This window comes from Cololabis saira, chromosome 3 (genome assembly GCF_033807715.1).
Source record: "Cololabis saira isolate AMF1-May2022 chromosome 3, fColSai1.1, whole genome shotgun sequence".
Taxonomy (NCBI): domain Eukaryota; kingdom Metazoa; phylum Chordata; class Actinopteri; order Beloniformes; family Belonidae; genus Cololabis; species Cololabis saira.
In genome coordinates this window covers 15,540,508-15,563,938 of record NC_084589.1, presented here as the reverse complement: position 1 = coordinate 15,563,938, position 23,431 = coordinate 15,540,508, and the positions used below count along the sequence as shown (strand labels likewise).

Below are 23,431 nucleotides of genomic sequence, written 5' to 3'. Positions count from 1 at the left end.
GTTCATCGCTTTGGTTGGTAAGTGGCTCTCTGGATTCATGGCAGTGTCATATTTATTTTCTAATAACCATGTTGAACAGCAATAGAGCAATTACGTGTTTATGTCTGTGTGAATAATTGTTAATATTACAGCTGGCAGTAACTTTTATATTATTTAAGTAGAAAGAAAAGAAGCACATTCAGTAGTTCTTGCACTTCCCCCTTTCACTCTACAGGAGGGCTGTGCTTAACTCAGCAGACTACAGGTAGGACAAACTGCAATTCTTTGCATTCATCAATTTTATCAAATTTTTTTTGTCACATAAAAAATACAAATATCATAAAAAGTTCTTCAATGACATGATCAAGTCTGTAATTTTTCTCTTTCCAGTTACAGCACAGAATGTCTGCCGCACAAATAATGTGAATCTGACCCAAAAAAAAACATTTCAGTCTTCAAATTATTCGAACCAAGGACTTGTTTATGTTTCTGACAGAGCAGTTGATGGCAATTTCTCAACATGCTCTAACTCAGAAGAAGAAAGAAACTCCTGGTGGACAATTGACCTGAAGGGTGTTTACAAGATTTCCTGCATCTCCATTTACAACAAAAATGCGACTCACAGTGATATAACGGGAGCTCAGATCTTCATTGGGGATCTTCGACAGAACAACGGCCTCGCCAACACCCTGTAAAAAGCTTGTGTTGTCTTGTACTGTTTCATGTATCCATCTGTGGTGGCCCTTAGATGGATTTAAATTTATATTAGATGTCTAAAGTTAATTACCCCAGTATGTATGAGAATACTGGATGTGCTTAAAACGTATGCTTATGTTTTTGAGCCTTCTGAGTGTTTGACACATAAATTAACAGCACAATCCTAAAGCTACTGAATTTTTTTTGTTGTTGTTGTGGTTGTTGCTGTTATAGTTTTATATATTTTTTCTTAATTGTTTTATGTTTTGGAGGTGTTTTACATGAAAAATGTCTAGTACCAAAATAATAAATAAATGTTTTGTGTGAGCTTGTGTGTAGAGGTTCAGCCTCGTATGAAGTATAACTTTAATCGGCATTGCACAGATAATAGCAGAATTATGTTAAAAGTGTGCGATCTTTGAAGTGCTAATCATTGTTTTCTCTTTTCCAGGGTGAAAAATATCACTAAGTTCAGAGTGGAAGATAAACATAATCAGTATAAATTCAAACCACCAGTGTCTGGGCGCTACGTCACTGTGCGCTTTTCAGATAACAAGCCTGCAGTTCTGTGTGAAGTGAACATCACTGGCACAATAATAGGTTTGTTTTTTTGTCTTCATGGACAAATTGAAGCAAAATAACCAATTAATTCCAAACACACTTAAATATGGACAAAAAGGCATAAAAACAAAGTCAACATAACTGCATGTGGTTTTGCAGAGCAGCACCATACAAGCCATGTTGGACCTCAATATTAGTCTTACATGGTTTTCATGTAGAAATGTTCTTATTTATACTGTATTCTGAAATGTTGCAACTATTTGTTATTCATTGTGTATCATGTGTTTTTTCCCTCCCTCTCTTCAAGAATCCCCCTTTCAACTGATCAAGCAGAAAAAGACCTGGGAGGAGGCTTTGTACTACTGCAGATATCATCACAGCAACCTGGCTTCCATCCTCGATAATAGAAGTCAGGCCTTTGCTGAGCTGGAGGCGGAGCGAGCGGACACTCCCTTTGTGTGGCTGGGCATTCACTACACCTGCACCCTGCAGTTCTGGTTCTGGGTTGATGGGAATGTTGTACAGTTTCATCATTTTTTGCAGAGCAGTATGACTGAAGACTGTGACATGAGTGGTGCCATGCACACAAGAGAGGACTATTACTGGCATAAGAAGTCTGATTATGACGAATATAATTTCATCTGTGCATTGTAATTCTTTTATTTGTTTAGTCAGAAAGGAGACAGCAGAAGCTTTATTGCGTAAAGGTAATTTTGTCTTGTAATATGTATGATAGATAAAAGTTTGAACACCAATGTAGCTTTTGCAACTCACCTAATTTTATCAGAATAATTTGCCTGGGTTTTTTGGATTTAATTGCGCACCATCCTTGTGACAGCTTTTCTTATATATTTTTGTAATCTGTGTTGTAAAATCACAAATGAAGTTTAATTAAATTTCTTTATACTTTTTATGATATCAGATGCTTTATTGTACCAACAAGTTGATAATAAATGTGAAATGTTTGATACTTAAATGTTTGAAATTATGAGAAATCAATTGGGTTGTAATTACTTTATCATATCCACATATATTTTATGTTATTCTAATATGAAACTGTTGCATTAGCAGTTTTTTTTCCTTTATTTTCTTTATCGCTTGAATACTTTTTAATGAATTAATTATTCTCTCAACGCGTGTATCATGTAAACATTGACATAACTTTTTAACATGAACGTCATGAAAGCCTAAATACAGAATAAACAGCTTTTGAAAAAGGCTTTTTTATTTGTTGTTATTTTGATAAAGCGAATAGGAACATTTTTAGGGAATAAATAAAGGATTGACGGAACTTCAATACTGCTGCTCAGCTGCTCCAACGTTGGGCGGAACCTCCTGTCCGGAACCTTCTCACCGGCCTCTGTTCCGGTACGCAGTTAACAATGAGGGACCGAAAACACATGGATTTTTTTTATTAACCGAAAACAGAAGAGAAAACAGTCCGGCGAACCCGAGCTTTGGTGTCAGGACACGCTCATCTCCCCAAACCGAACACTATTGGAAACATTTGGTTCCGGATGGAGATATTGGGCAGTACGTTTGATGACTCGGTGTTTATTGAAGCCCGAGACCGAGTGGTCGAGTCTCTGTCGCCGTTCAAGGCGAAAACGTGTGAGCCGCAGGTGAGTGTTTTGTTACATGGCCCTGGCTGTTTTGAAGTTAAAATAAAAGGAAGCAGCAATTTGAAGTTGCAATTAAAAACCTATTGTTGGCCCTGAGATATTTGGATGTTAAATATTTAAAGCCCCGTTATGCAGGAATAACAGTTGTGGTCACATGGGGGAGCAGATCAACACCAGTCTCTCACCACTTCTCTGAAGCCAATGTAGAAATAAGAAAAGGTTCAGTTCTTGGACTGAAGTGAGCCAATCTCCATTGATCCCCAAATTAAACACATTTGCAGGCTTCTTCAAAAAAAAAAAAAAAACACAAAAAACATATTTGTCGCTTTAGCGAGATTTCACATCTATGACAACTGCACACTTTTGTTATTACATATTTTTACACCACATCAGGTAAAGTTATATAAAGCAATCCTTTATTTTTATTTTTTTCAAAATTTTATTTAAATGTTTCAAACACATTAAATTACATTACAATACAAAAAGTATGTAATCGAGAAAATAAACAAATACAGTACAAGACATACATTGGATGAAGTCTGTAGGACATTGCATAAGTAATATAAATCTGATAGTAAAGTAAATTAAATTAAATACAAATGAGGAAGACAAAGGCAATACATATTACATTTTTTCAATTATGTTAGTAGTGTGTATACATTTTTTTATTCTGAATTATTTTAATTTGATTTTTAGGTATTTTGGTTGATGAAAAATTGAATTGGAAAAAACATATACATTTCATTCATAATAAAACTGTGAAGTCATTGGGCATCATCAGCAAATCTCGTTAATATTTCTTGCTTATTAACTCTGTATTATTCTATGATTTATCCTTATTTGATTTATGGTAATATTGTTTGGGCAAATACATACCCTTCCAGTCTTCTTCAACTTTATTTAATGCAAAAACGATTTGTAAGACTGGCAACTTTTTCGAACTCTACGGAACCCTCTACTCCTTTGTTCAGAAAACTCAAACTTCTTTCAGTATATGACATAAATATTCATCAGATATGTGTGTTTTTATACAAACATATGTTTTTGCCTTTTTCTTTACCACTATCATTTAGTAATTTTTTCACTTATAATTCTCAAATACATTCATATAATACTAGACAGGTTAATCATTTTCATTTTCCTTTTTATAAAACTAAACACGGCCAGTTTTCCCTCAGATATCGCGGTGTACAGATATGGAACTCCAAATCTCACATTATCAAAAGCTCTGCTTCTCTAGAGATTTTTAAAAGAAATTTATCATCTCATTTAATTCACATTTAAAAAATATCAAGTTTTTTTTTGTTTGTTTGGTTTTTTTTTGTGTGTTGATGATCTGTAACTATGTAGTCAAACCTTCTTTGTTTTTGTTTATAGTCTTCGTCTTGTTTTTGTTTTTTCATTTTTTGTAATTACTGTTTTACTTCCTAAATTGAGGGGAGATCCGTTGCATAAGCCTGTTGGCTTTTTGACCTCTCCTGTCACATTTGTTTTACTATTTTGATTGCAAGTGTTAATTTTATTGTGTGCAAACTAATAAAATAAAAATAAAAATAAATACATTCAAAGTAGTTCTTGAAATCGATTTCAAAAATAGGGAAGAAAGGTCGACCTTTGGAAAACTAGGTTTTATATATGTGGAATTTCTTTCTCCAAAAGATCTGGGAACATTTAGATTCAAAGAAAAGGTCCCTAATCGTTTCCACGGCATTACAAAATACACAATTAACTTCAATATTGACACATTTTGAGACAAATCTGTTAGTGGGGTAAATGTTATGTATAACTTTATGTATGTTAGGTATAATTTTATGTATGTTATTTATAATTTTATATTGAACTTCTTTCTATTTCTTCTTTCTTCCTGTTTCTATTAGAGATAGCACATTTATTTGTATGGATCCATGTTGTTTTCCAGTTAATGTCAGAGAAAAAGGAAGACCATGCAAAATTTCCTCTAAGCGTGAAGAAATTATTCCTTATATGCTTATTATTACAGTTGTGACTCATAATGTTTATACCATTAATAAAGAGGGTAAAGTCAACTCTCTCTGCCTCTTGCCTTACAAAAGGACCTTGGAGAATAGCATTGATCACTGTTTGAAATTCTTTTCATATAAAGCAATCCTTTATGTATAATCAGGGACTTCGGCCAGTGCTTATATGTGGTCACTTCCTTGTCAGTCATCATGATACTATACTAAGCTAAGCATTTAACAGTTTGTGTGAACCCCGTGTCTAAATGCTGGAGGCAGTTCTGATTTTGCCTCAGAGCATCACTCGCACTTCTCAGGGTCTGCAGGGCTTCATTCAACCAACCGTGAATGTAGTGTGCTGTAATGTTCAATTATGTGTCAAAATCCTCCGGATTCAGAGCAAGCCTTTAAATCGCTTCCTGTCAATATTTTTCTTTTTGCATAGAAGTATTGTAAAGTTTTGTACGTCACAGTGAACATAGTCATCCATTATCCGTTTGACTGAGAAGTAAAATCATGCTGTTTCTGTTTTTTAAATGTTTTTCCTACTCTCCTTGTTTCTCTCTGCAGTGGTTTTGTCAGAGTGCCGCTCTCAATACTGATGATTTTTTGGAGAAACAAAAAGTGTACAAGTTTAGAGGAGACTTGGCTGTGAGACAAGGCAACTATCAGGTAACTGAAAAAATGAAGTTTGGTCTGTCATCTCTAACTCACTAAGTTGCAAAACAACCTGCAAGGTTGCCGAAACTGTTGGTCCGGTTTCATGAATTTTCATAAATCTGGTATCAGCTTGTCCAGGGGACTTTAACACAATGATTTACCACTTCAGGTCTTTGAAAGCTCCTTCTGTTAGGACAACAACAAGTATTTCCTATAAGTTTCAATTCAAAATCTGATACAGTTACATGCATCTCTGTCATTGTAAATCAATATGTATCAAACTTGCCAAAGGTGTTTCAGAGCATTTTTTCCAGACAGCACTTAAACCTTGTTCTAAAAGCATGTCCTCTGTCTAAAATTTGGATTTATATATAAATATCGACCCCTAGTGTTTAATATAGAAAATACTGTTAGGTTCAGATGGAAAGAGAAAATAGTTTAAAGTGGTCCTTTTATGCAAATTTTCCTCCATCTTATTTCATCTTAATTTTGGTACCTCTGCAGCCAACATGCCTCCAAAAAGTCATAATTATTTCAAACTGGCAAAGACTGCTAATTATAACGAGAGACATTTCCACAAAACAGCAGACAAAGATTAGCTTAGTTAAATGTCCTCAAGTTTCCTCTGCTTGGTTAAATTTCAATCAGGACTTCTTGACCATGAATTTTATTAAGAAATTCCACTTCTATCTTTCTCAAGACAGAGCCAGAAATCTTGCAAAGTTCCCTTAAATTTTGGTGTGCGTGACCCTGCAAATCTTTTCTTTTTTTTTTTTTTTTTAGAACAGGCTCTACTATAACTTATGTAGTTATTTATCTCGTATTTCATTTTTTGAGGCTCTGGTCACTCGTAAAATGATAATTCAATAAAACTTTATTTGTCCCGGTGGGGCAGTTAAAAAGGCACACACAGGCAGTTCATTCAAATCCACTGTTTTTCAATGCAATTTTATTTGTATCGCGTCTATTACAACAGAAGTTGTCTCTAGACGCTTTCCAGAGACCCAGAACATGACCCCCGAGCAATTATTACATAAACATAACATAAACAATGGCAGACAAAAACTCCCCTACTGGGAGAAAAACTTGAAGCCAAACAGTGGCAAGAAAAAACTTCCCTTTGGGAGGGAAGAAACCTGGAGTCTGGACCAGGACCAGGATCATAAGGGGGAACCCTCCTGCTGGAGACCAGCTGGACAGAGCAGGAAAAGAGAAAACAGACAGAGAGAATGAAGGACAGAGAGAGGACAGACACGGACACAATGGCTCACTCGTGCAATACAGGGATGACTATACTCGGGCCAATAAGAGATAACATTTTTGAATAGTCGGGATGGGGTCTAACATACACGTGGTTGATTTAGCTCTATTGAAGACTGAGGTCAGCTCAGGGAGGTCTAGGATTGAAACAGTCTAGAGCAGGAGTGGCCAAACCTGGTCCTCCAGGCCCCCTATCCAGCATGTTTTAGATGTTTCCCTGCTTCCTCACACCTGATTCAAATTAATCGTCATCATCAGCTTATCATAAAGCAAGGAAATCAACATCTACAGAGGTAGAACCCAGGTCACTGGCCTCAACTGCTTCACTATTTTCCACTGTGATAACATGAGCAATGGCCTCCCTAAATTTAGCAATAGCTTAATCAGACAAACATCTGCTAAAATAATAACTCCTATTTTGCACTTGAACATCAACAATATTAAATTCAAACGTTATTAAATAGTGGTTGGATAAAAGGGAGTTTACAGGGGACACCAACAGTTTATCGGGTTCAACACCGTAGGTGAGAACGAGATCCAGGGTGTGATTAAAACAGTGGGTCGGACACAGGAATATAAATGTGAAAAGCCAATAAGAGCTGTGTGAGGTAACGGTTTCAAGTCAGTGTGAGTGTGTGTATCCTGAGTGGACTTAGGTAGAGTGAACGTAGGAGGTTCAGTTAAGGGGGGCAGGTGTAAATCGGAATCTATGAATTGAGGAGCTGAATGGCCCTCGGGACAAAGGTAATTTTCCTCCAGTGTGTCCTGCAGATTGGGGTCCGTACTCTGCACCCCGAGGGGAGCCAATCAAATTCAAGGAACAGAGCGTGAGAGGAGTCCTGTAGAATCCTGCCGCTGTTCTGAGGGTGCACGAAGGTGATAACGTTGTAGATAAGTCATAAAACATGGAAGTCCATAAAATTGCCATTTTAAAGCCACTCTATGTAATAATACGGCTTCTGACAACATGGGGGCAGCATATTAAAAGAAGATTCAAGTGTCAGCACCTGCCGTAGGATGAAAAAAAGTGGTGCTACAGGACCTGCCAGGTCGTCCCTGCTCATTATAACATTATCATCAGAGACTCTTTAGTCAAGACAGCAGATCAATAAACTCCCACATGGTTTTAAGTGGCTTTCAGCAGTTTTTTGAAAACCTGTTAAGTCAAATATGGGCATGAATCACAATGAATAACCATGACAGTACTACTACTACTAATAAAAATAAATCAAGACGTCCTCCATCATGTGAGTAAGCACCGTTTTTATTTATAGATGACCTAATTATTACAATACCATTAAAACAAGACATTTAATGATGTAAAGGTAGCCAGATTACACAAACTATCGCTTGAACATTTGTGATTTAATTTTTTATTTTTTGAATAATGTTGATTTTATGTGATATTAATTCACAAACTATACCATTTATTAATTAATATTTTGAGAATTGTCTACAGTTTCACAATTTTACTGTCAACGTTGTGCATAAACTTTAGTTAGTTGACTTAAATAACTTTTGTTAAGTCTTTAACTCGTCTTTAACTCGAGGAAAATTCCATAAAAGTAAAAACAGAAGGCAGATCTTCTCTCACCAACAAGAGACTCCAGGGATTCCCGCTGGGATGAGCAGCCCTCCAGCTGACTCGCGTACAGATGTGCGTTTAAAACAGCCACAAGGAATTATATGAAAACGCATTTAGAAACAACAAGCTGAAAACCAACATGAAATCAAACCAGACCGAACCGATAGAATATGTAATTGATGTGGGACAATAAAACACCAGGTTGTATTTCTATCGGACTGTCCTCACTTCTTTCTGTCATTCGGTCTACTTTTAGTCGCCCACTACAGCATATGTAATGTTAAAACTTGCTTCATGCCCCTTTCCTGTGCTTCAGAGAGCTTTGGAGGCGTACGGCAACTGTCTGCAGTGGACCCCCGACAACAACCTGACTATCAGGCGAGATGTGCTGGAGGGAATGGCCCGATGCTGCATCAACCTGGGACAGAGGGACAAAGCCCTGGACCTGACTCATTTACTGGTACATGGGTTTCAATAAGGGTATCTGTGTGGAACCATAAAATCCTCAACTGACTGCTGTCGTCATCATTTTGTACTAAACAAAGAAAAATAGAAAATAACAGTACATTTCAAATCACTTCTTTTCTTTCATGGTGATGAAAAACAGTCATTGGGCAATACAGAGGGTGATAGCAAAATATATGACTTAAGAGGCATTAATAGCTCCATTTTCACATACCGGTAAATAACAGAGAATCTGTCATAAATAACAAGATTAAAAAAGAGATCTTATCACGTTTACAAAAGCATGAATATTTACCATTTAGTTGGATGTTTTGTAGTAACATTAAAGGGGACCTATTATGAAAAACAAGTTTTTTCTTGCTTTAACATATATATAAAGTGGTCTCCCCTCAGCCTGCCAACTCAGAGAAGGAGGAAAGCAACCAAATTCTGCAGCGTCTGTACAGCCGCCTGGATGAGCCATCCAGTGTGATGTGGCTTCTACGAGCCGTTCAGATTCTGCTCCTGTCGTTACGGAGCGATGCGTGAAACCACGCCCACAACTAACTCCGCCGGCCGGAGCTTCCGCCATTTTTTCGTAGCGGTGTATCGCGTCATTCAGGCAGCCAATCAGCACAGAGCCTCATTATCATAGCCCCGCCCACTCATAATCCTGCATAGATAATGAGGTTAGAGAATGGGAAGATAAAGACATGGCTCAGAGGCTGAATTTCTAATTGATTTAGCAAAAACAATCAAAAGCTTGTTTTTAAGACATTCAAGGCCTGTTTAAAATAGGTATTAGATGTCATAATAGGTCCCCTTTAAGTTGTTTTAGTTTTGACGGACAATTACCAAGTAAAATCCGTTAATCACTGAAAAGATTGAACGTTAAAAAAAGGCCAAACCTCATTAATAATATCTACATGATGTCCGTCCAGAGCAAAGAAGCCTCCAACACGTGCCACCTGATCAGCCTACTGCTGCTGAAGGTCAGTAACTGCCAGAAAACTCAACATGTCAACAACCCATTTTATCCAGAATCTAAATCATTGTGAGTGTAACGCGTCCTCCGATCCAACCTCTCTCCCAGGTCAGCATCTACCAGCATTTTGGGGTGGTGGGATCAAAGATATCATGTCTGCAGCAGCTGTGCAGCCTGGTGCCCTTCAACCCCTGGCACTGGTTCAGCTTGGGACAGACGTGTGTGCAGCTGCTGGACGGGAACACGACCACAGGTACAGGTCATGATCCTGCCTGAAAGCATGTTCACGTCTGCAGGGATTTGTCCTTTTTTAAAACAAATCTCGACCTGGCTTGTTTCATCCTGTGAGCACAGTAATCAGACGACAAACACACCAAGACTCCCCCAAAAAGTGGGGACTCCCCCAAAAAGTGGGTTGCTCTCTTCTTTTTAATCAATCTGTGCATATCAGCAGAAACAACAAGATTCCACAAGGCAGGATCTTCATCCTGTACTGATGCTTTTGTTCCTGCATCTGATCAATAAAACCCACACAGACAGTTGCTCTGGTTTGAAGTGATGCATGTAGGCACACCTGGCCTTTTCTCAGCCTGAGAGGAAATGGAATCAAGAGATAAATATGCTGCTGTGAGTTTACAGACTCATGAGATGATTCAGACCAGAGCAAATTAACTTTAGGGTGAAAGCCTCCTAAATCAACATGTACATCGCTTCTCTAATGTTTTTTTTTACCATGTATACTGTGCTTATTTTTTTTCCTTTCATTGCTTAAAAGACTAAATATAAGTGATATACTCTCATGGGTTTTTGTTTTTCTACTGGAATCAGCAGCAGAGTGTGGGGATGGAGGGAGTGTGAAGCAACAGGAGGATTCTGCAGAGCTCAGTCAGGACCAGATCTGGCTCAAAGCTTCCATGTGTTTCATCAGGACAAGGTGCAATTTGTGATATAACAGCAGTATTCCCACTCATGTATGGACACATTTGTTTGTCTATCTGGGTCTCACAGAACCCACAGTGGTCATGGAAATGTCCCGAAACAGACAAAAGTAATTAATAATAATTTACCAATGAAAACCGTGCATTGCTTTTAAATGTGGTTCTAAATATTTATATAATGATATCATCAAACTAAGTAAGATGTGTCCTGTAATTATCATCAAAAGTCTGTGTCTTTAAATGGTTAAAAGTCATCATTGGGCTGTTTGCCATCATGGTGTGCAACAAAGATTCCCACACATTTGTCAACATGTGTACATGCAGAACATTAAACACTTTTCCCAAAATAAAAAAAGAAATACAGCAGGTATTATTTAATAAGAGGGATAACACATTCAATAATTTTTATTCTTTGCGTTTCCCACAGACCCCACATAATATACAAATTTCTGGATTATTCGATTAAACTTGTTACAATGTTCAACTGGAGACTAGAGAATAATAGATTTGCTCTAACAGTTTGTGTAAATGACGTTTCACATCTCACAGACTCCTGCTGAGGATCCTTCAGCAGCAGCAGTCGTCGTTCGTGCTGCAGCGCAGTGAAAAGGTTCTTCAGATCACCACGGAGGCGTTAAAGCGGCTAAATCCCAAAGAAACAACTCTGCAGGCTCTCACTGAGGTGAGGTGAACCTGTTTTGTGTGTGTTTTTGTCTCGTTTTACATGTGTGAAGTGATGAAGCTTGAATTCCAGACTGCTTGTGGTCAAAAGCATCATTTGTGGATTTGTCCACTTTCAGGTGATGTCAGAGGATCTGGTCCCGGACAAGATGAGGGAAGACTACCAGGATGGCGAGAGTCTTGCCAGCGTGTGTTTACAGAGCTTCATAGAGCGCTGGTGGGACAAAGTCTTACTGACGGGCGCATTAGAGACTGATCGGGCGCCGGCGAAGCCCTGAAGCTCCGCCGCTGAAGCTCCGCCGCTGAAGCTCCGCCGCTGAAGCTCCGCCGCTGAAGCTCCGCCGCTGACGCTCCACTGCTGACACTCTGCAGAGAAGTCAGCAGACAGGAGACGACTCAAGAACACGCTGAAGATATTTCAGTGCAATATTGCCTGTATTGCTGAAAACCTTAATATTTAGAAAAACATATTCAGAGGTAAAACTTGCAATTTGATAGTATTTCTAATGTCATCCTTGTTTATAATGTAAAAACATAGCAGCTGCTTACCGACGTTTGGATTTGTGATTTATCTAACCTGATTTATGCCTTAATGTAAATGTTTTTTATGCACATGCTTGTGTTTCTTTACTTACGCTCAACTGACTTTTTTTGTACATCTTGCAAACTAAAAATGTTAAAAATCTAGACTGTAGAATGAATGTTATAAATGGTGGATCCATGTATTAAGTATATTAAATGAAATGTGTTTTTGGCTCCACTGCTTCTCCTGCTGTGTTGAGAGAAGATGAACACTGCTCAATAATAATAAAAATAAAATCAATGGACATCAATCTATGTGTCTGTTAAGGACAATATGATGTTTGAAGGGGCTTTATTATTTAGTTTTGATCTCTGTTTGTATTGATCAACAAAAACTAATCAGTTACATTTGTATCCGCTGGGACAAAAAGGCAGTAATATTTCTCAGGGATGGCTGTTGCTAGTGGACCAAAAATGTCCCGCATAACACCAAAAAGACCGTATGTTGACATCTTAAAACAAGTATTTATTATAAAAGGAGGAAAATAAAGAACTTGCAATGTTTTTCCTGTCTCCTCGGTACCGTGTGTTTACTTTGTGGATGTGCGAAACGTTGATGCTTTAAGTGTGATTGACAGTTAAGCACTCATTGCAATTCTGTGTTATTTATTGCTTTATTTATCCCAGATTTATAAAGTTATATATTCGTGCTATATGCTGAGCTAAATAGCTTAAAATACTATTTGCATTCAGTGGCTGATCTTGTTTTAATGTAAATATGTTTATGAAGTGTCTAAAAATGATTTGTGTTCCTAAGAAAATTGCGTGATAGCAGCAGGTGAACTGTTTCCCTTTATGTCACTTGTTGTCACGCCCCCTCGTTAGAGCACTAGTTTTAAACTGGAAGAAAGTCTAAAACAGAATATGTTAATTTTTTTTTAACAATATGTTTATTGATTTTCATTTTTTGACAGAACATACAGTCACAAGCAGTTTTCCAAATATTTCTGTGGAGCTTCAAAAAGTCTTTCCTTGCAGCCCTTTCAGGGCCATCATCAGTGTAACACTCTAGTCCATTATTAACAAAATGTCAAGAGCAGTGACATCCCAAACATCCCTCCTCCCCCCACCCTCAACAACCAACACTCAAGGGTGAATTAAATCAAATACAAACATACAATGACATAATATCAAATCATATAATAACCCCCCTCCCATCCCACCAAAACAAAACAAAAAATATACATATAAGCGGTCCTGCTTTTTTATAAAAGGCATGCCAGCTTCCACCAGCATCTCAGGTTTTAATCATCAATTACAGTCCGATCACTTTCCAGGAACTGCATAAAAGTGTCCCATATCTCTGTAAACTTGTTTAGTTTCCCTTTGACAACATACGTTAATTTCTCCAGTGCCAAGCATGACGCTGTAACCACATTCCCACATTCCCTATGTCGGGCCATCCATACTTTTCCACCTTAATGCAATCGCTCTCCTAGCCTGAAGTAAGGACAGGTCAATCAAGGGAGCTATTTTGCGGCCTGGTGCATAGTGATCAGGATAAATACCCAAAATACAGAGCCTTGCCTCAAATGGAACCACCGTGTTAGTCATACGTGAAATAATGTTAGTAACTTCCATCCAAAAAGACTGAATCATGTGGCATTCCCACATGCAGTGCAGCAGAGTGCCAGCACAACCATTACATTTTATACAGCTATCAGGAATATTGGGATTGTAGTGATGTCATTTTACAGGTGTCACATAGGTTCTGAATAGTCACTTGTATTGTATCAGTTTTAGTGCCGAATTTATAGTCTTTATTTGTGCCTTTAGACACGCTTTTTCCCACTCATTTTCTGTTATATCAATTCCCAAGTCGTCTCTCCATCCATTGAGTCTACAGTGGGAGTTATCCTTCGATTTGGATTGTAGCATACTGTACAATACTGATAGCTGACCCTTACCGTCTTTATTTCTTACAATGCATTCCTCTATATCTGACATGGGGGGTCTATCCAGGGTATGGGCCTGTGATTTTATAAAGCTTTTAACCTGTAAGTACTTAAATAAGTGGTTTCTAGGTATGCCATGTTTACAGACCAACTGATCAAAGGCCATCAGATTCCCATCTAAGTACAGATCAATTATTTTACCCAGGCCTCTGTTAGCCCATTTTTTAAATCCTCCATCAGCTCTGCCAGGTATGAAGTTATCGTTACCCCATATTGGGGCAAACTGAGAGAGTTTGGTTGTATCCCCAGTGTAGGCATGCACCTCATGCCAAACAAAGAGGGTGTTTTTTACAAAAGGATTTTTTGTCTGCTTCTTGAGTTTTTTAGCATGAGTGCAGTACAAATTCAATTCAATTCAATTCAATTTTATTTATATAGCGTCTAATACAACAGAGTTGTCTCTAGACGCTTTACAGAGACCCATACCCAGAACATGACCCCCGAGCAGTTATTACATAAACAATGGCAGGTAAAAACTCCCCTAGTGGGAGAAAAACCTTAAGCCAAACAGTGGCAAGGAAAAACTCCCCTTTAGGAGGGAAGAAACCTTGAGCAGGACCAGGCTCATCAGGGGGGACCCTCCTGCCGAGGGCCAGACTGGTGGGTCAGGGACGGCAACAGCACAGCAGGCAGGTGGAAGCAGCAACGGGATGACCGGGGGTGGGGACCGCAGGCCAGCACACAGCTCCCGAAGCTCCGGCCCAATCAGCAAGTCCCAGGTTGGGGTGCAGGGTCAGGAAAAGACTTGTGCTCCGTAATGCAAGCTACAAGCCACCCATGGCCACCTGCAGGACAAAAGAGAGAAAAGGGAGGAGAAGGGGGGGGCAGCAACGGGATGACCAGGGGTGGGGACCGCAGGCCAGCACGCAGCTCCCGAAGCTCCGGCCCAATCAGCAAGTCCCAGGTTGGGGTGCAGGGTCGGGGAAAGACTTGTGCTCCGTAATGCAAGCTACAAGCCACCCACGACCACCTGCAGGTTCCGGTGTCCGGCAAAGGATGCTGCAACATGGACAAAAGAGAGAAAAGGGAGGAGAAGGGGGGGGCCAGCACAAGAAACCACAGGAGCGACTCTGACACACTAAAGTTTACACTACCTAGAGATTTACCAACACCAGCTAGAGGTTTACTAAACACTAACTATAGGCTTTACTAAACAGAAATGTTTTAAGTTTAGTTTTAAAGGTGGAGGTGGTGTCAGCCCCCTTAACCCAGATTGGAAGTTGGTTCCATAGTAGTGGCGCCTGATAGCAGAACGCCCGCCCTCCAAATCTACATTTAGATACTCTAGGAACTACAAGTAAACCTGCACTCTGAGAACGGAGAGCTCTGACAGGAACATAAGGCACTATCAGGTCTTGCAAATAATGCGGAGCTAAGCCGTTTTGGGCTTTATACGCAAGTAATAATGTCGTAATAACAAATACGACTGGAGATGTAGACCTGATGTTGTAGTACATTCAATAGTTAGCCATGCTGGAGGATCGGACGCTGAGAAATAAAACATTGCTGTACGTAATTGTGCCGCCCAGTAGTACCATTGTAAATTAGGGACCTGAAGCCCACCACCATCATAGGGGAGATACAGCAGGGAGAGTCGTATTCTCGGACGTCTTTTGCTCCATATAAAATTCGAGAACAGATTTCTTAGCTTACAAAAGAAGGATTGTGGAAGTGGCAAAGGAATAGATTGGAATAAGCAAAGGAATTTAGGCAGAACTGACATTTTAAGGACATAATTATGCGGCCTAACATGGAGATGGGCATGGACATCCATCTATTCAGAGATTCAGTAATGGACTGCACTAAAGGATCATAATTTAAGGCAACAATCTTTTCAATTTCTGGAACAACATTGACCCCCAAATATGTAAAACCCTTAGAGGCTGAGAAAGGTGAGATGGTCTGTGGGTTTTGCCTCTCATCCTTATTCAAAACTAAAATACTAGATTTGGAATTATTGACCTTGTATCCTGAGAATTTCCCAAAAGATTCTATTAACGTAGCTAGTGTTGGTACAGATGATGCCAGGTTGGACAAATAAATAATAATATCATCAGCAAAGAGTGAAATTCTATGCTCTGTTCCTTGTATTTTCACTCCTAGGATTCCCGGATGTTGCCGTATGGCCAGGGCAAGCGGCTCAATAGCAAACAAAAATAATAGAGGGGACAGGGGGCAGCCTTGTCGTGTGCCTCTGTGTAATCTAAATGATTGGGAAATCTGATTGTTTTTCAATATTTCAGCTGTTGGGTTTGCATATAGGAGCTTCAACCATTTAAGATAGACGTCTCCCAGTCCAAATCTGCTCAGAACTTCCATCAAGTATTTTCATTCAATCCTGTCGAAGGCCTTTTCGGCATCCAACGACAGGATAGCGTTATCTTTAGCATCATGCTTTTCATATAATATATTTAATACTCTACGTATGTTATGGAATGCTTGGCGTCCTAGAACAAAACCATTCTGGTCATTAGGGATCAGGGAAGGAACATACTTCTCAAGCCTCCTCGCGAGAGCCTTACAGAGAATTTTGGTGTCACAACACATTAGGGATAGAGGACGGTAAGATCCTCTTTCTGTGGATGGTTTGCCAGGTTTTGGGACCAGGGTGATTAGTGCAGTTCGCAGGGATGGAGGAGAATATGTTAATTTAAAATAAAATGAAAATTTTTGTTATAAAAAATATAGGAGTAAGATTTTTATGCCTCATTACCTTGTTAAAAAATGTGTTAACAAATATCTTCTTTCTTTTTACTCCAATTTGACTCCGATCTCTATAAAAAGCCAGCTTTCGTTTTAGCCATCACTAATAGAAACCCCATCACACTCATTTTTTTCTGACACAGGGGTAACTTTGCTGCCTCATCGTATGCAAATCTCAGTTAATGTATGGGTCTTTTTTTTATATAAGTAATATATAATACTCTTTGTTACTTCATTCACAATTACTTGATCAGGAGTTGAATTAATCATTAACTGATAACACCTGTGCAGCAAAATCACCTTACATATCTGACTAAAACACATTTTCAAATATTGTTTCATCATAAGATTTCAGAGCCTTTCTGTTTAGAAACATTTTAGAAAATAAAATGTTGGTTATGTTGAGCTGGTACTTAGTTTGTCTGTGTCCGGCAGCGTTTGTGTACCTGTCACGTCTATCTGGTGTTTGGGTAAAGGCCCATTCCTCTGAAGTCTGCCGTCCACCTGTCAGTCATACTGTTGCTTCTTCCCAGCGATGCGTCCATGTTGGTGTGGAGTGGTCTCCAGGCCCGCTGTCCGGCCACGTAGGTGCTGCTGAAAGAGTTGTGTCGCAGCACCGGTCTGGGCCCTGCAGACGGATAAACCCTGGGGGGCCAGTGGAGTCTGGGAGGGGGACTCATCTGCTGGAAATTGTACGTTTGCAGGTGTTGCTTGCCACTTGTCAGATACAATGTGGAGCCCTGTTGCAGCTGAGGCCTTAGATGAGTTCCCGAAGCTTGAGCAGTCAGATTCCTCTCAGCTGGGGGATTAATCACAACGCCGGCGAGCTGAGACTGAACGCCTGAGAAGAGGGTCTGATTGAGAAGGATGGAGCGACTGTCCACGTGGGCCTGATTCCTCCCTGGTGGCTCCACATTTGACCTTCCACCGAGCTGAGTAGAGAGAGCTCCCGCTGTGTGCTGATACTTGTCCACACAAACATTCTGCATCTTATAACCTTCTCCTGACTGGTGCAGTTGTGTGTGTAAACCGGCTCTCACGGCCTGGTCACCGCCCTCTCCACACCTCACTTCTTGGCTCTGCTGACAACATAAAAGTGACCCTGAAGCTTTTGTCTGGGTGTTTTCCCAGTCCTCCACAGCCCACACACTTGCTGGTTTGGTCTTATTTGAAATCCGCATACTGTCAGAAGTGTTGATGTTGTGAGCCGTCTGTGATTTGGAGGAATGAGCAAGAGTGTGTGGCACGGTGATGAAGCTGACGAAGCCGGCGACCGGCTCTGAGCTGGAGTAGAGTCTGTGAAACTCCTGAAGGAAAGATGTGACTGAGCTGCCCTTTATGAGAACAGCAAGACTCCGGTGGACCTGCCAGGACAGCCAAGTGAAGCTGCGACGGAGAAGCACACACATTAGTCAGAAACAGACACACACTAGTGAGAGGGCTTTATGAGTGTGTGTGTGTGTGTGTGTGTGTGTGTGTGTGTGTGTGTGTGTGTGTGTGTGTGCGCGTGTGTGCACCTGTATGAACCCGTCAGCACCTCAGTCCAGTCAGTGATGATGAAGCTCTCAGAGATCTGACCTGTCAGCTTCCTGCCCGTCTTAGCACAGTACGTCTCTCCGTGGACACTGCGTACTGACAACTTCTACACACACAAACAGGACAATTGTTGGATTGCCTAGTTTGTCAAATTAGCACACAAGAAAGAGTAAATGGACAGATGCATTCAATAGTGCTAATTAAACTAAGGTCCCAAGATTCACTTAGAGAAAATTTGGTCAATAATTTGTTTTGTTTTGTTTTGTTTTTTTCTCATGTAAATATGAAAGCAGGTGAATTCTGGTTTGCCTTAACATACTAGTTTCATAACTTTATAAAACAGCTGCTTAGGTTTAACTTTTTTTTAAATAAAAGTGCCATAGTTAACTACTGTGAATGTATATTTGTTAAGCCCAAAAGATAAAAATATGAAGAATAGGTCATGTGTCCCGTCCCATGGTCCCGTCTACACCAGGGGATGACCCGTGAACTTTCTCTTGATATAAGCGACCTTGGGTTCCTTGAAAGGCGCTATATAAGTGCAAAAATCTTCTTCTTCTTCTTCTTCTTCTTCTTCTTCTTCTTCTTCTTCTTCTTCTTCTTCTTCTTCTTCTTCTTCTTCTTCTTCTTCTTCTTCTTCTTCTTCTTCTTCTTCTTCTTCTTCTTCTTCTTCTTCTTCTTCTTATTATTATTATTATTATTATTATTATTATTATTATTATTATTATTATTATTATTATTATATACTGCCCTCATGTGGTCAGAAGTGATATGGCATTTGAAGTCAGTTGGGTTCTCAAATCAAATTATCCCACTTCCTGAAAATGTCTAAAAGGAAATACAAATGTAGGCTATGTATGTATATATACACATATATTTACACACATACATATGTGTATATATACATATATATGTATATATATATATATATATATATATATATATATATATATATATATATATATATATATATATATATATATATATATATGTATATATATGTATGTATATATACACATATGTATGTGTGTAAATATATGTGTATATATATATATATATATATATATATATATATATATATATATATATATATATATATATATATACATACATACAAATTGATTACATGATTAAAGGAGGAGGAGCATTGAGTTTTCCATTCAAATTCATCATATTTTCTTTCAGCCCGTAACTTGGCTGCATGGAGAAAAAAATCCCCTGGATGTCAAAGGACATCTGGTTTCGCCAGGATCGCGTGGTTGTGACAAAGATACTCACAGGGAAGTTATTGCTGTTGAGCTTGAGGTCCTGCCACATGTTGAGAAACACGCTGAGGTTGAGCTGATCCAGCAGGAGATGAACTGACACGTTTCTCGTCTTGCTCGCCTCCAGAAGATCACACAGCAGCTCCGTGTCGCTGAAGGTGTCCATCACTATGGCCAGAGCCTAAACATACACACTCACAGTCTTAATCCCTGTGTATCTGACATTTCAGCAGCAGTGACGCTCACAGGGACAGATATAACAGATGTCATGTTTTCCTACACACACAAACACACCCACCATACCAGTTTTGCCTTGCTGATGAACTGTCTGACCAGGTCTTTCATGCCTGCTGCGCTGCGGTCAGGCTGGAAAAACACCTCAACCCCAGGATCATCCAGGTCTTATCCAGAAGAAGAAAAACATTATTGGAGATGTCTGCAAATGTGAAATCATTAAACTGGCCTCACTGATGTCTTTGCATCCATAAAACTTCCCCACTCTTTAAATACCTTTTAGGCCGCTCTGGTTCCCCTCTTCCACAATTGTGTCACTGTCTGCGGACACTGACAGCGAAGAGCGCCGTGAGCAAGAATGGCAGCCAGTAGATAAACTTTCAAACTCTTCTTCCTCTTCATATGCAGTGCTTGTGTCACCTAAATAAAGCACATTTCTTTGAATCAAGTGTATGACAAACAAAAAGTCCAAGACAACCACCAATCAGAATCCAGTCTGATGGTTATTTTGTTTAGAAACAGTGTGTGCACATACCATAACCTGCATTGCTGTCTCTCCCCTTTTCCAGGATGTAATTCTTGTCCAACTCGGAGAGAAAATCCACTTCTCCTTCAGCGTTCAGCACCTCCTGGTATCCCTGCAGCCCGTGGCTGAGCAGGCGGTCGGCCGCAAGGCGAGCGCTCTCATTGTGGCTCAGGTCCAGCCGGGGCCTGATGGCCGTGAAGTCGTGACACGAGAAAGAAGGGATTCGGAGCTCTTGAACCCGTTGCCTCACCTTCCCCAGGGGTTTGGTCCTCCTGTACCACAGTGGGGAGACGCTTTTAGTCGCATCCATGGTCGAGGGGAGTAACACCAAAGCCTCACGTTCTCGTTAGAGAAATGAATACACCAGAAGCTTGAGTCTTGAAAGGCATCACGTGAGAATCTAGAGAGGGATGTTACGGGTCTGCATGTTCACTCTGAGAGAAATCAACGACTCATAAAGACAAGTGAGGACAGATAGGTAGAACCGCCCTGCTGAGAACAAGGTGGTTTCCTCACACATGATAAGATGTGACAGGTCAGGACAGGCAGTAATAGTTTTGTATTTTGCTGTGCGTGTCGAGGGAAAATGCAGTACAACACAGTATTTAAATATAATTAGCCTAAACATTTGTAGGCAATTGAACTGTGGTTACGACAGCCTCTTTTTGACTAGTTGTTGGCCTTGGTGATGCGCCAAAATAGTTTGAATGTTATGTCATGTTGTGCACTCTTTCACCAGGCCTGAGACAGCAGGTTAGCACAGATAAAAGACCAATGGATGCATAGAAATACATGACTGACAGGATTGATGATGGGTGTCAGCTCAGCTTCTATCAAACTACACCTGGATGCTCAGTGGACCAAACGCAGACACACCAGACAGACCGGTGGAGCAGAGACACAAGTCGCTTTTAACCCTCAGTTAAACTGTCTTTCCTCTATATCAGTGTTTCTCAATCCTGGTCCTCGAGTACCACTGTTCTGCATGTTTTAGATGTTTCCCTGCACCAACACACCTGATTCTAATTAAAGGTCCTCATTAGCTTGTCACCAAGGTCTGCACAGTTCTGTTGATGACACACATACTTTTATCACGGTGTGCTGAAGCAGGGTAGCATGTAAAACATGCAGGACAGTGGTACTCGAGGACCAGGATTGAGAAACACTGCTCTATATCCTTAGAAGCTGTGGCCCTAAACAACCACATGGAGCTTTTATTGCCAGGAACCGGCCAGTTCAAACAGCCCCATCACTTCATTTTTGGTCAAAGCACCACTGACAGAGGTGGCCTCCATCTCTGGTGTTTTCTTGTAACTTGCAGAAAATGTGCACCGCGGATCCACAAAACCACTTGTGGCAGCAGCAAAGCCAGTTAACTGCCCTCCATCATGGTTTGTTTACGCTCTATGCTTGTAGACTTCCGTTTGAAACTATGTGGTTTAGGGAATGTCAGCAAAGAGACTGCAGATTGGATCTGTTCACTTGCAATGTAATAATAAAAACAGAGACTGGATTCTCATTGGATTTATTAAGAATGTAATTTGCGGTGGCAGCGTTCCCCCTTCCCACTTTATTCCTGGCAATAACTTGGAAACTCAGCTACGCTGGATGAGGACAGTCGATGTTGTCTGCACATGACTGTGTTATTCAAGTGGAAAACCTAATTCCTGAGATGCCAACGACTCTGGACGAGGCTTTTGCTCTAAGGGTTCGTCCTTCCTCGGCCCTGACCAGTATCTATGGCCCAGAGAAACATCAGAGCATTAAGATCCCTGTGGGACGAGTAAACTGATTTTCTGTGCATGGCTTCCTACACACACACACACACACACACACAGACACACACGGTTCCAGCTGCTGTTTCATGATTCCCAGCATGCTGAAGAGTGACTTCTGTCAGGCCGCTCCACCATAATGGTCAGATTAGTCAAATTCCTCGCTGACTGCTAAGTCTTTGGTTTCTTAACTCAAAAGAAAAAACTCTGGATCTCATTTCGTTGTGAGTTTTGACCACTAAGCCATCTACATTACACTCTAGTGCTGGAAAGCATGATTAGATGTGGAATTGTTGCCTGTCTTTGTTTATCACAGTCGAGGTGAAGTGGAAAGCGGAGGTGATGGTAGAAACAGCCACGACGGTGTTCAGATAAAAGGACGGTCGTCCTCTGACCACCATCTCTGAAGTCTCAGGGACGTCCGGCCGGCACACAGGATCATTGATGACCCTTGAATTCAACTCTTTAATGCCTGACATATGAAATAACACAATAAAATTCCAACATTTATTTTTATTTGAAATTTTAATTATATATTGGAATTAAAAAGACCTCACATTTTGAATTAAAACAATTTCTAAATAATTATTGTCCTTATCAGTACGAGTATTAGATACATTTACATATTTTGTATTTAGTGGTTTTATTTTTATATATCTTGGTTTATATGAAACGTTCTCTTTTTTCTTATTTGATTAAGAGGATGTTACAAAGGTCTCAGAAATTCACATCAAATAAACATCTGGCATTATAGGGTTAAGTGTAACACCAGCGGCATCAGGCTGTTACTTATTCTTACATGTTTACGATCATTATGTCTAAAGACCTGTTTCTCTTTAATTTAAGAGCATTAAACATTCACGGCACACTGTCATGTACATATTATATGTCTATAGTTGTCATGTTCAGCTGTTTACATCCCTATAAAGCACTGCTGTCAAAGAAAAATGTCCCCTTGTGGGGAAGTAAAGTACATCTTCGGTACCCTCCCTGAAACCTCTGCAGACCTATGTCTTGTCACCACCTGGATTAAAACTAAGCAAATGTCGAAGAGCTTGGTAAAAATAGTGCTGCAGTGCTTAAGATAGCTTTGAACTAGCAACAAGTTATTCAGCTCCAACTCATGCACCGAGGAGCTTCTCCATCTTCAAAGGACCACGCCAGTGACTTTCCTCAAACGATGTTACTGCTGCAGGTGCATTAATTGCTGGTGTGCATTAAGCAAACACAACTCAAGAGATTACCGGTAGTACATCTAGTAAAACGGGGTTAAGATTTCTTCAGCACATTACTAAAACCTGGAATGATAGTGGTGTCATCATATCTGAGAGGAAAATATAGCCAGGAAAAGAAATCTTGATTGTGATCAGATTGCGAACAGTTGTTTAGCCTTACTGGGGGGAAAAAAGGCTTCAAATTGCTCAGGAACATGAAGATTGGACACCAGAGGAAATGAAAAGGTCATGTG

At 39.9% G+C, this 23,431-nt stretch overlaps 3 protein-coding genes across 3 annotated transcripts; 2 read left to right on the top strand and 1 right to left on the bottom strand.

The window, feature by feature from the left end:
• Window positions 1-226: 226 nt before the first annotated feature.
• Window positions 227-2,166, top strand: LOC133440896 (fucolectin-3-like). The gene is made up of 3 exons (XM_061718233.1): window positions 227-670; window positions 1,127-1,275; window positions 1,544-2,166. Exons 1-3 carry the CDS (start codon window positions 339-341, stop codon window positions 1,888-1,890), a joined length of 828 nt encoding a protein of 275 aa, XP_061574217.1. The 5' UTR covers window positions 227-338; the 3' UTR covers window positions 1,891-2,166.
• A 456-nt stretch (window positions 2,167-2,622) lies between these two features.
• Window positions 2,623-12,473, top strand: zgc:101716 (uncharacterized protein LOC492784 homolog). The gene is made up of 8 exons (XM_061718232.1): window positions 2,623-2,858; window positions 5,405-5,506; window positions 8,656-8,799; window positions 9,725-9,775; window positions 9,877-10,021; window positions 10,597-10,702; window positions 11,256-11,388; window positions 11,507-12,473. The coding sequence occupies exons 1-8, from the start codon at window positions 2,754-2,756 to the stop codon at window positions 11,663-11,665; spliced, it is 945 nt and encodes a 314-aa protein (XP_061574216.1). The 5' UTR covers window positions 2,623-2,753; the 3' UTR covers window positions 11,666-12,473.
• Window positions 12,474-17,082: 4,609 nt separating this feature from the next.
• LOC133440594 (protein FAM83A-like) lies at window positions 17,083-20,602 on the bottom strand. Its single transcript, XM_061717912.1, has 6 exons — window positions 20,198-20,602; window positions 19,939-20,082; window positions 19,732-19,829; window positions 19,442-19,609; window positions 18,145-18,269; window positions 17,083-18,013 (listed from the first exon to the last, which is right to left on the bottom strand). Exons 1-6 carry the CDS (start codon window positions 20,496-20,498, stop codon window positions 17,083-17,085), a joined length of 1,767 nt encoding a protein of 588 aa, XP_061573896.1. The 5' UTR covers window positions 20,499-20,602.
• Window positions 20,603-23,431: the final 2,829 nt, after the last annotated feature.